Below are 12,563 nucleotides of genomic sequence, written 5' to 3' on the forward strand. Positions count from 1 at the left end.
CAATTTATGGTTAAGAACAAATGCAAGGAGAGTAGGCTGCCAGAATTCTGCAATTCTCCCTTCTTTAGGCTAAACCCATACAAAACAAAAGGTATTTAAACCATAGCATTGTGCAAACAGTTTAAAATAAAAAGCAGACTATGAATGGTTTGTAGCAAATAAAAAAAAATTTAAAATAATAAACACACGGATAAATGGGACCAATCCTGAAAAGTTTGAAAGGATAAAACTCTTGGAAGGAAAGGTTCCTTCAAAGTAAAAGCACCTAAAGGCATTGCCCCAATGTTATCAAATTAGGTACAGCACCTTTCAGCTGCTGGAAACACTCCCAGGGAAATAAATACACCAAAAAACAAGAGCAAAGCAAAGTACCTCAAGGATGGTGCTGTTGTCTTCTTCAACCATGTCTGGAGGCACAGCAGGAGCAAAAGCAAAACCAAAAAGAGAAGACTGAGTTAAGAGATGATCACACTCTCTGATCCAAGTTCTTGAACAATACAAGAACACAAGGGGAACAATAACTTTTTAACTTTATCATCCCTTTGTCCTGAGCAACAAAACCCAGCAGGGGTCTCCTAAAGAAACTCCTCCACAGCCACAGGTATTCACGCATCCCGGGTGCCCACAGCCCGGTGGCACAGTCAGAGCCACCTCGGGCACCCGTGCTCCAAGGAACAGGGAACACCGGGATGGGACTGCCCGGGGCACACCGACACTGTGCGGGGCGGCCGGGCAGGACCGGGCTGCGGGCAGGGCAGCACCGGGGCACCCTCCGGGTCAACCCGGGTAACCCTCCTGGTCAGCTCCGGTCAGCCCGGGTTACTGTCCTGGTTACTCACGGGCCAGCCCCGGGTCACCCTCCTGGTCAGCTCCGGCCGGACCCGGGTCACTCTCATGGTCACCGCCTGGCCAGTCCCGGGTAACCCCCCGGGACAGCCCCGGGTTACCCTGGTCATCCTCCTGATCAGCCCCGGGTCACCCTCCTGGTCAGCTCCGGACAGACCCGGGTTACTCTCTTGGTCACCCCCTGGCCAGTCCTGGGTCACCGTCCTGGTCACTCCCCGGCCGAACCCGGGTCAACCCCCGGGTCATCCTGCGGGTCAGTCCCGGGTTACCCTCCTGGGCAGCCCCGGGTCGCCCTCCCCTGCCCTGTCCCGTCTCGCCCAGTCACACCTCAGAACACGAGAGAGAAACAACAACCCCCCCCTTCCCCCGGCACACCGCGACACCGGCGCCCGGCGGGGGCACCGCGGGGCCGCACCGCCCGCAAGGCCCGGCTCCCGCCGCCGCTCCTCGCCGAGCCCGGCCCCCTGGCACGCCCTCACCTGCAGCTGCTCCAGCTCCTGCTCCAGCCGCAGTCCCCATCCCGCTCCCGCTCCCGAACCGGCTCCCGGCTCTCGCCGCTCCCCGGGCCGGGGCCGAAGGGCGCGGGGCGCACTCCCCGCCCGCCGCCGCCAGGGGGCGCCCCGGCCCGGCCCCGGCCCCCGCCGCTGATTGGCGGGAAAGCCCCGGCCTCGCCAGGCCCCGCCCACCCCGCGGGACGCTCGCCGATGATTGGACCGAACAGTGCGGGGGAGCATCGGCGCTGCGGATTGGCTGGTGTTTGTCAGCCAATGGGAGCGGGCGGTGTTGCGTGGTGGGGAGGCGGGAGGGCGGACGGGCCGTTCGAGGTCGTGAGGGGAGAGAGGAGGGACTGGCCCCGCCGAGCCCCCGGGGCCTTCAGGGACCGCCTCCGCTGACCGCTCGAGTGCCTGCAGGGAGTGGCCTGGCCCGGGGAGCCCTCGGTGCCCTCAGGTATCGGCCCGGCTCGGGAGAGTCTGAGTGCCCTGAGGGACCGGCCTCGCTGAGCCCCCGCTACCCTCAAGGAGCGGCTCTGGCTCCGCTGAGCCACTGAGAGTGCCCTCAGGGAGCGGCCTCGTTCTCAGTGACCAGCTTCGTCCTCGCTGAGCCCTCGATACCCGCAGGCCCGGCCCGGTGCCCGCCATGGGGCTCCTGTCCCAGCTGGCCCGCGGGCTGGTGCGCGGCGCCGACCGCCTGTCTCCGTTCACCAGCAAGCGCGGCCCGCGGAGCTTCAACAAGGGCCGCGGCGCCAAGAAGCTGGGCGTGCTCACCAGCAACAAGAAGTTCCTCCTCATCAAGGAGATGGTGCCCGAGTTCATCGTGCCCGACCTGACGGGCTTCAAGCTGCGGCCCTACGTGTCGTACCGCGCCCCTGAGGGCTCCGAGCCGCCCGCCACGGCCAAGCAGCTCTTCGACGAGCTGGTGGCTCCGCGCATCGAGAAGGACGTGAAGGACGGCACGTTCGACCCAGACAACCTGGAGAAGTACGGCTTCGAGCCCACACAGGAGGGGAAGCTCTTCCAGCTCTTCCCCAAGAACTACGTGCGGTAGGGAACGAGCAGCGCCCTCGGCGGGGGCGAGGCACGACCGACACTCGCAGGACTGGCTCTGGCACCGGACATTAAAGCAGATCCTTCCACCTTGTCCCTCTGCAATGTGTGATTTAAATCCTGGGGGAAACTGGCCGTTCATTCCACACAGTTGTGCCTGGAGAGCACAGCCCTCCCGGGAGGTTCTCGGGGTGAGGGGCCTGTGAGGTTTCTAAAGACAAAGTACTGCAAAGTTTAATTAAACTCTTAAGAGTTAAATTAAGGATGAAAACGTTCACTCTGGGAGACGGGAGGCATGTTCAGTGTGTGCTCTGAGCATCCAGTCTGAGTCCCGAAGGTGGTGTCTGCAAACCCCCATATTTTCGGGGCTGGGGAGGGCCAGGAGGGGTTGGTGCTGCTCTGGCTCCCAGGTCCGAGTCCTGCAGCCCCAAATCCCCACACAAGTCAGTGCAGGGGCACAGGGTGTGGGATCGCCCACAGTGGGGGAAGGGAAGGCACAGCTTTAACTCCAGTTAAACTCTGCATTTTTCACTTCCTGTGAAGCTCATCAGAGTAAGTTATACACAGGGGGTGGTTTTCTGCCTTCAGCTTCGGGTGCAGCACCTCAGCCCTTCCTTTCAGAGACTTTCCAGCCAGGACACTTTGCAGGTGGAGGGGTTGGAGAATGGGGCAATGCAAAGCTGGGGAGCAGCAGATCCTGTGCTCTTTCACACCAGTTCCAGCTTGGTCTTCACCACGTCACTGCCCCCACACCCCATGTGAAGGCAGATTGTAACTGGAGTCTCCTCTTTTTTCTGAGCAAAACAAGGACTGGCCTAAAGCCTAAACCAGTGCCCCAGTCTGGCCTCAGTGACAGCACTCCAGCTTTGCTGCCCTCAGGCTGTTTCCTCTCCATCTCACAGGGCAATAAAAAGCGTTACAAGCTTTAAAACAGAGCTACAAGGACACACCCTCGATGTTCCCAGGAAACTGGCTTGTCTGCTCTGACTCCCAAAGAACATTCACCAAGTGCCCTCCAAGCCTCAGCCAAGTTCCTTTGATTTTTAAACCTCAAAACAACCAAGAAAAATAAATCACTTATATTGGCTTTATTTTAGAAACATCCAAAAATAGCATGTTTTGGTTTGGTTTTTTTTAAGAAAAGCTCTTGTTTGCAGTACTAATATGAATCTTCATGTAACAGTGCTCAGTGTTTTTCTAAAATACACACTCACCCCTGAGCAGGGGGTCTCAGAGCAGTCAAGTTCTCATCTGGATCTCATTTGGATGCAGCACTGTTACACAGAGATCTGTTGCTGGTGTTTCTTTTCCCCCAGACAACTCATCCTTTAGGACATTCAAAGACAAACCACCCAAGCTAAGACTTACCTAGTTTAAGCTGGTTTTTTGTTTCTAGGGATAGATAAAATGCTCCAGAAAGGGTGTTTTGCTGATACTTCACAGTGAAAAAAGAAAGCTAATGGAGCAACCATGAGAAATCCTGCAGCCATTCCTGGAGGTAGTTTGGGCAATGCTGTTCAGGTTTTGGTTTCTGTACGTATTTTGAACTTAAAAAGATGTCAGGAAACACCACTTAGACTGTGTGGAGGTTTTGATCTTAAAGCTGTTCACCTTTAAAAAACTGAAAGATCTTGACTTTGGACCTAAATGTGGAGAGCAGAAAACATGAGCTGGATACAAGAGGCTGTGGGGGGCAGTTGAGTGGCACTAAATGAGGGCAGGGTCACTACAGGGTTTATCTAAACCAGGGAGGGATGAGGGAAACTGCCAGCAGGGGAGGAGTGATGGGAAATGATGCAGCAGGGTCCTCACAAGAAAGGCCCTGCTCACTACAACACTTCCATCTGCACCTCCTGAACCAGAATGGCTGTTAAAAATCTCTCCAAGCACACTGCACTGTGCCTGGCCTGCCTGAGCTCTTCTCAAGGGACTGGTTTACACATCAGCCTCTGCTCAGGGGCTTTTCCAAGACATTCCGGGAACGTTCTGATCACATGCTGGGTCTACTCATAGCAGCACAGTCTGGTTTGTGATGGAAGGAGGAGAACAGGCTTAACAGATCAATGTGAAATGCAAACCAGCTTTGAAAGGATCCCAATCTGAGGTACAAAGCCTGTGAGAGGAGGGCTGTCCCACCTGGAACCAGGACATTAAGGGGAAAACTAAATAAAGCTGTCTGTGCTTGACCACAGGCCTCTAAGCAAAGGGTTTCCCCTGTGCTGAAAATAAAACACTGGGAATTCCATCAGTGTGGGCCTTGAAGGACTCCCAAGCTCAGCAATAAAACTGGGAAGGCCCAACAGGAGTTAGGCAGGGTGACAAGTTCAGCTGTCACTCTCAGTTCAGTTTTCCTGCCCCTCTCCCTTGGGACTGGTCAGTGCAAACTTTCAGCTGTTCTTCTGGATGGAGATCCAGGACTTGGCACGTCAGGAGTGCTCCCCAGGCTCATCTCCCACCTCCAGACATGGAGGATGTTGTCGTAGAAGGAGCAAGTGGCCACGATGCTCGTCTCCTTGGGGCTGTCTGGGGACCTGGCCGAGCCCCCACTGCTGTCCAGGCCTGTCCCATTGGGGCTCCTGGCTCCAGGCTCAGGGCCACTGGCTGAGCCAGGCTCTGGGCCTCCAGCCAGGTCTAAACTTCCCTTTAAGGCAGAGCCCCTGCCCAGGCCAGGTTCCCCACCCGGCCTGGGAGCTGCCCCCACTCCGAATGGCACGGCCGGGCCTTCGCTCTCCTCATCCAGGATCACATCAAAAGTAGCTGTAGGAGACTCATAAATTATCTTCAGGTTTTGGACCTGCAAATTCAGCCTCTCGTCTCCTTCCTCTGCTCCCGGGAGCTCCTCTGAAAGCTGGCACATGGCAGCAGGGTCCTGTGCTGCAGGCAAGGAATCCCTGGGACACAGCCTGGACCAGTCAGCCCCGTAGGCCAGGGAATTGTGCAGGACATAGGATGACAGGATGGCACATTCCTCTGTGTTCTCCGCTTTAAAAAAGAAAATAAACCCATGAAATGAGCAGAAATCCAGTTGTGGTTTGGGGCTGCTCAGCAGCCACCCCAGCACGGGCTGTGTCCCACGGGAAGAGTTCTCTGATTATTGCCTTCTTCACCACAGGGTGAAGCGTTCCAGGAGGAAGGAGGTACTGACTCAGCCACCTCTCAAAGGCTTGGATTCTCCCTGGGCAGAAGAGGGTTTAACATGCATGAGCTTTAACAGCCTCATTATCCAAAATACCCTCAAAGGCTCAAGACAGACAGGAGTGATCACACCATGGTCTCCACTGAGCCAGGAACACACCTGGGAGATCTCCAAGCCAGGTCCTGGTTATTAATTCATTGCAGATGTTCTTCCCATGAGCCATCAGCATTGAACTGACAGTAACTGGACATCAAGTTCCTGCCTTCCCTATACAGGAGAAATGTTACCCTCATTTCCTAAGCTGCCCAAGGTCTGAAGGAACCCAAGAAGGCTGTAAGAACTGCATTTGTAATGTGAATGCAAACAGCTTTTTCATCAGGGAAATACCTCCCGATTCACACAAAGGGCTTATTCAGGTTATTCTGGATTAACCAGGCTGCTTAGCACCTCCTCCCTGAGGCAATACCCCAGCAGGGCAGTGACTCCTGCTGACAGGAGAGCACCACCTGACATTCAGAAGAGCCTCTGTGAATCCTTACAACAAACACAAACTGGAATGGTTGTGTCAACAGGTAATCACAGAACCACAGAATGTTCTCAGTTGAAGGGACCCACAAGGACCATCAAGTCCAACTCTTAAGTGAATGGCCCACACAGGGGTCAAACCTTGGTGTTACTGGCACCATGCTCTGACCAACTGAGCTCATCTCACCAAAACCAACCCGTGAAAAGGAATTATGAGGGATTTACATATGAACAGTGACAGGGCCTTTGCACAACCCAGCAGGCCAGCTGCGAGGACAGAGCTGGGAAAGCTGGAGGAGTTACCTCAAACTGGAACAAAAGTCTATGGATATCACCTAGATGCTTCTAGAAAGTCAGAGCTGGAGCTCCCCCATGAACCTGGAGGCAGGACAGGAGAGCAGCAGGGCAGCCCAGGAGTGTCTCTGCTCCCTGCACACTCACCCAGGCTCCCACGGCAGTCCAGGATCTTGAATCCACTCTGCATGCAGGCTGCCAGCAGCACGAAATCACGTGTGGGGTGCCACTTCAGCCTCCACACCCCTCCTTCCACGTGGGTGTCAGCCAGGGGCTGCTTCATGTTCCTGCTGTCCCACAGCAGCACGTGCTCGTCGTAGCTGGAGACACCACAAACAGCAACACAGAGGATTTGGGGCAACAAGCACAGGAGAAGGTTAGGACAGATCCCATGGGATTCCTGGAGAGGCAGCAGCGTGTCCAGGGAACAGAGGAGGTTGGTCACACCAGGGAAGAGCAGCTGGAAGGGACTCACCTGCCCGTGGCCAGGAGGTTCTCCCGGTGGGGACTGCACTGAATGCTGCACACACCCATGGAATGTCTGCAGGAGAGGGACAGAGCAGAGGGAACACACAGCAATGCACAGCTTGAGAAGGGATTCTCCCTTGAGTTTTAAGGATTGCTGCATCAAGGTGTCTCAGAAAGGACAGGAAGGTGAGCTCAACTTCCAGTCCAGTGAACCCAAGCAGAGTTCCATCTACACAGTCCAACAGCCTCCCCAGGGCAAAACTTACCCTCTCACAGTCTCTCAGCACAAGTATTTTCTAGTAGTATTTACACCACAAATTGCTGTTCAGAACCCTTAAGAATTTCAGCAGAACAACTGCATTCCCAGGAGACTTTACTCTCAACATTAATATTTCCATGGCAGCAGTGCCCAGTGTATTTTAAGGTTACATATAGAATTTCACTGGAGAGTTGTCTATATTGCTTTAATCATATTTTAAAAGATGGAAAAAAGAGAAAGAAAAGGGATCACTTCAAATAAGTGAACAGTGGAGAACAAAGTATTTCCTAAAAAAAATTCCATAATAAGATATCCAAATTTAACACATTAAAAAAAATCCCAAAATAAGAGTAAATCCTTCTCTTAGAAAGGATGCTTCTCTTAGAAAGAAACTACCACCACCTTCACCTGTGGAAGTCAGCAGTTATGCTGAAGGACATGGAGAAGAAAGTTTCAACCTGAAGTTGTCCTGATGGAAAAAACTAATAGATGCCTGCACTTCCCAAGGCAGGCAGAACCAGGACTCACTGGCACTGCACAGCTCTGGATTTGGCTTGGGAAGGGGCACAGTGGCACTTACCTCCTGCTGGTGAACACTGGAGCCTCTGGACTGCACCTGGTGTCCCAGCCCTTCAGCAGGCTGTCATCCCCTCCTGCCAGGGACAAAACACTGTAACCCCCAGCACCAGCCAGTGACAGCACAGAGCACTGAGACAAAGAATTCAGTCTGCAGCTTCCTCATGAGGGGCAGCTCCAACCTGTGGTCCCCGTGACAGCACCCAGGGAAGGGCTGGAGCTGTGTCAGGGCAGGCTCAGGTTGGATCTCAGGAAAGGTTCTTCCCCCAGAGGGTGGTTGGCACTGCCCAGGCTCCCCAGGGCAGTGGGCACAGCCCCAAGGCTGCCAGAGCTCCAGGAGGGTTTGGATGATCCTCTGGGGCACAGGGTGGGATTGTTGGGGTGTCTGTGCAGGGCCAGGGGTTGGGCTGGATGGTCCTTGTGGGTCCCTTTCTACTCAGTGATACAGAGCTGATGCTTTCCAGCCCTGGGGTCTCTTAGAATTTAACATACACACCAAACATCACACTGAGGTTCACAATACCCATCACCACAGAAAACACTTGCATTAACAATATCCTTACTTTGTTAAGAAAAAAAATTAGAAGTCAAAAGGACTAGACTCAGAAAGCTCTCTGTCTCTTTTGCACACTGCCAAGAATATAATCTCTTTTGCCAAGAGCCACCCAAAGTTCAGTTTACAGGGCACAGCTTCTCCTACTGAACTCCAACTACTCCCCACCATCAAGAAGCCTTTTACCCCCAGCAGAGGCTCCAGCTCTTTCAAGAGGTGTGATGAAAGCACACCCGACCCTGGAAAGTAAAATCCCAAGGAACACACATCCCTAAACAAGATGCCCCCTGCCCAACACCCCCAAAGAAGATTCCCAGCCCACACAGACCTGAATACACGATATCGGTGTCCCAGTAATTAAAAGCAGCAATCCAGGCCTCAAATTTGTGAGCTTCCCACTGGCTCAGGACATGCACAGAAGGAGAAGATTCATCTATGGAGAAAAGGTTCAGCTTCCCCTCTGAATCACTGCTGATCACTCTCAAAGGGCATCCACTACAGGGGATACAGGGAAAACATCAGGAATTACTGAATCGTGTTTGATTCGGCTGAACACTGACAGGAACTGGCAGCACAGTGGCAGGAATGACACAGTCATATGATTCTTTTCAGCTTCAGCCCATCCCACCCTAAAATCAGCTGCCCCAGTGACCACCACTCCCTGATCTCACGGGGAGCCACCACTCACACCCATGGGAGGGAAGGAACCACCCTCGGCTCTGTCCTTCTCTGAGATGCAAAACTGGACTTCTCACATGCTTGAGATTACATCAGTAAACAAATTCCACGTGAAGAGTGATTTTTTTTTCCTCCAAATTGGACTGGCAAGGACCTTTCAGAGTCTCTCCCCTCTTCTGGAGTACAAAGAAATGTTTTATTCCCCTGCTATCGAAGCACTGGCTGATCCTGACCTTTCCTGCTCTCTTCCTGTGCCACAGTACAGTTGCAGTTTCTGGACACAGTGACCTTGGAGCACTGGCAAAAGTTCTGCAATTCTCAGTGCACAGATTTTCTGACATTTCCTGACATGAACTAAGTCCCTTTTATTTAGTTGCTTGCAACTGCAGGTACTGCCCTGATGGCTCAGGGCTTCTTTCCAGTTCTACATGGAATGTTAGTTACACGCTGAATCTCCCAAATTTCCACTTAAGAGATACAGGGTCACCACTTTCTGCAGAGAAATTATTGGTTTCTAGGAGAAAGTATTGGTCTCTCAAGTGACAAAAGTGACAGGCTTTAAAGGCACTTTTCATCACTGCAATAATCATTTATCAAGAAGGACAGAGACAAAAAAGAATGTAAGGAAGGACAAAGTCTAGCTGGGAATTCTACTTATTCATTAAACAACATGCACAGAAACAGCTTTAATTAGCAAAACCTACTAAGTATTTGCCCTAGAGCATTAAGCAATGCCTGCCTGATCCCCTCAGTTTCCAGCCTCACACCAAAGGCACCACTCTCTGTTTGCACTCACAGGACACATTTACCTCCCCTCAAGGTACAGCTAATTCAGGGTATTTCTTGCAGTGATGCCGTTTCTGAAATCTCATGTATGAGTGTTTGGGAGGAAGGAGCCACTTCCAAATCAGTCCTCTCCTGTTTCTCACACATGTTTAAACTTCCTACGTGTGCTATTAGTAGCAGCTCTTAAGCAGAACTTCACATTGAAATTTCAGCTGTTCTAAAAGCAGAGTTGAAAACAGTGGATCCATCTGCATCCCATTCCAGTCTTTCCTTTTAGCAAAGGCAACATAAGACACGTCCCTGGCTCACCTGCTGCCATTCCCCAGAGCACAATCTCACATTTGTTGCTGTTTTAGCCTCTGCTCTTGTTACAGTGGCCACAGTACATGTCCGTGTTCCTTTGTTACCCTTGCTCGGGAAACAGCAACTTCCAGAGCAGGACCAGGGAGACTGGGATGGAGAAAGTCAAACCCACTAAAGACTCATTCATCCAAGTCCTCAGCTTCTCCTGAAAGTTGTCCCCCACACACTGAGCCAGCCTTCACTCCCCTCCTCACCACTGCTCCCGTCCCGTGGACCAGTCCAAGGACAAGGCCAGTCGCTGTGCGCCGAGATCCACCCTGAAGCGTGGCTCCAACATGCAGCTGTTCTTCTACTGGAAACAAAAGGAATGGGTTAAGGCTGGGAAGACAGCAGGTCTGTAACAACGGGTGTACTGCTTATTCCCACTGCTTATTCTCTCTTTTCCAGAGACTGGTAAGCAGGAGGGTCCCACAGAACTAGATAATCACCCAGTACCAGCTGAGGGGCAGACATGCCCACACAGGATCCCACCCTTCTGCTGCCCATCTCCTACCAAACCACCTCTAAACTCTGCTTCCTCTCAGGGAATGATGAAGTGCAGGAGAAATGACAACCTGACTGTGGGATTCCCTTACAGACTTTGCTCTCTGGGAATGGTTCTGATCACTCCCTACTCACCACAAAAGAAGCCCCACTCCAACATTCCTCCTGGCTTCTAACAGCTTTGCACCTTCTGCTGTTTACCAGTTAATCCATCCTTGTTCTCGAGTGACAGTTCCAGGGTTTGTTTCTGCTCCCCTCCTGCCCCTCATCTCCCACTGTGCAGGTGGGTAGAGCCCAGCCTGACTCTCTGGTGCCATGAACGAGTTCATAGAATTTATGACAAACGTCAGAAGACAAAACAGGTGTTTAAAAAGCCAAGCAGCCTGAGAAAGCCATGGAAACCATCCAGCTTTCCTGCACACTGCTAGTAAATATAGGAATGTATCAAATCTGGGCTAACACCAGCTACAGCAGCAGCAGGCCTTGCAGCCACCCACCTCACTTCCAGTCAGGTGGCAAAACTCCACGGCGCCTGTGGAGTTTGCAATGCCAACCATGGGATGTTCTGCAACGGGAACGTGGCACCTAAAAGACCAAATTAAAGTGGTGAATGTCCACAGTTCTTCTATTTTAGGAGGAGAGCAAAGTCGTAACTTTTATTCCAAGATGCACAAGGAGAAGGTACGTGACCAAAAAGATCTCATGTTAAGAAAATCTAAGGCTCCTCACGTTGCCACAAGCCTGTGTGGAGGGGATTAGATGTAGGGGAGATGTACTATATGCCATTATATTAAAAAATGAGGTACAAAATCACTGACCAGCTGCTCAACAAACGAGCAGAAGGTGCAACACAGCAATGAGGCACTCTTTGCTCACTGGAACAAACGAGAAAGTATTTCCCTCCAGCAAGTCAGGGACCATTTGGGTGGTAAATATTACTGCTGCTGCCATGCTAAGAGCCAAGAGAGATTGCCTTGGAGCCCCTGCTGTGCACCAGGCCTGGCTGGGCCAGGATGTCCAGGGTGGCACCAGCCCTGGCCCGTCCAGCGTTACCATTTGATGTCCAGGACAGCGGCCGTGTCGATGCGCTGGATTTCGGTCAGTGGGATGTAGGGCTGCTCCTCGTTGTAGTGGTACAGGTAGAGGCGCCCGGTGCGGTCACAGGCCCCGTTAGAGCTGCCTCGGGAATCGCTCTGTGCCAAACATCGGGAAGAACAGGGCGGGATTAGCCGTTCCTGCCCTTCTCCCGCGAGGAGAGGCGAGGAGGAGCTGGGCTGAGGCTCTCGCTTTATCCCTTGAGAGATAAAAGCCACACAGCCCTGTGGGGCCGGAGGGGCCCGCTCAGCCCCACCTCGAGCCACCCCAGCGGGACAAGGCACTGACCGGGCGCGGGGACCCGCAGCACCAGGATCGGGACCGGGACCGGGGCCGGGGAGCTCACCCCGGAGCGGGGCCAGCTGGGGATGAGGGCTCTGCCCGGGGCCGGGCGGGGATGGGGATGGGGCTCATCCCGGGGCGGTGCCGGGCGGGGATGGGGATGGGGCTCATCCCGGGGCGGTGCCGGGCGGACGGGGCCGGGGATGGGGATGGGGCTCTCCCCGGGGCGGTGCCGGGCTCACCTCTGCGGGCGGGCGCAGGTGGTAGGTGCCGCAGGCCAGGATGCTGTGCCAGCCCTCCACCGGGCACCACTCCACGGCGTCCGCGCTGAACTCCGTGTCCACCACCTGCAGCGTGCGCGTCCGGCACGGCCCGGCCATGGCGGGCCGGCACCTCCGGGGCGGCACCGCCCGTCTGCTTCCCGGTCAGGGCGGGCCCGGGGCGGGGCTGCCCCGCAGAGCCGCCCCTTCCTCCTCGCAGCCGCCCCTTCCTCCTCAGAGCCGCCCTTTGCCACCGCCCAGCCCGGCTGGCTCCATGGGCTCACCCTGGGGTCCCCCTGGTTTTGTCCCCGCTCCCTCCCAACGCGCCTCCCCAGGGAAGGGGATGCAGCTCAAGCCCCCGCCGGTGCGGGATCGCTGTTCGCAACCCGGCAGCTGCTCACGAGAAAGAACCATG

General features: G+C 54.1%; 3 protein-coding genes across 4 annotated transcripts in view; 1 reads left to right on the top strand and 2 right to left on the bottom strand.

The window, feature by feature from the left end:
* PNPLA7 (patatin like phospholipase domain containing 7) overlaps positions 1-1,462 on the bottom strand; it is a 133,189-nt gene extending 131,727 nt beyond the window's left edge. For both annotated transcript variants that reach the window (XM_051807885.1, XM_051807883.1), the window contains exons 1-2: positions 1,326-1,462; positions 373-407 (exon numbers count right to left, since the gene is read on the bottom strand). In XM_051807885.1, the coding sequence (XP_051663845.1) occupies positions 373-407; positions 1,326-1,365 (75 nt within the window). In that variant the 5' untranslated portion in view covers positions 1,366-1,462. The remainder of the gene's footprint in view (positions 1-372; positions 408-1,325) is intronic.
* Positions 1,463-1,622: 160 nt separating this feature from the next.
* MRPL41 (mitochondrial ribosomal protein L41) lies at positions 1,623-2,484 on the top strand. The gene has a single exon (XM_051808064.1). The coding sequence runs from the start codon at positions 1,984-1,986 to the stop codon at positions 2,389-2,391; it is 408 nt and encodes a 135-aa protein (XP_051664024.1). The 5' UTR covers positions 1,623-1,983; the 3' UTR covers positions 2,392-2,484.
* A 979-nt stretch (positions 2,485-3,463) lies between these two features.
* DPH7 (diphthamide biosynthesis 7) lies at positions 3,464-12,313 on the bottom strand. Its single transcript, XM_051807981.1, has 9 exons — positions 12,131-12,313; positions 11,565-11,704; positions 11,009-11,096; positions 10,223-10,317; positions 8,530-8,696; positions 7,653-7,725; positions 6,821-6,886; positions 6,493-6,665; positions 3,464-5,372 (listed from the first exon to the last, which is right to left on the bottom strand). The coding sequence occupies exons 1-9, from the start codon at positions 12,266-12,268 to the stop codon at positions 4,765-4,767; spliced, it is 1,548 nt and encodes a 515-aa protein (XP_051663941.1). The 5' UTR covers positions 12,269-12,313; the 3' UTR covers positions 3,464-4,764.
* Between the last annotated feature and the right edge of the window lie 250 nt (positions 12,314-12,563).

The sequence above is a fragment of the Manacus candei genome, unplaced genomic scaffold (assembly GCF_025592945.1).
Source record: "Manacus candei isolate 608988 ecotype Guabito, Panama unplaced genomic scaffold, ASM2559294v1 h1tg000071l, whole genome shotgun sequence".
In the NCBI taxonomy this organism is placed as follows: domain Eukaryota; kingdom Metazoa; phylum Chordata; class Aves; order Passeriformes; family Pipridae; genus Manacus; species Manacus candei.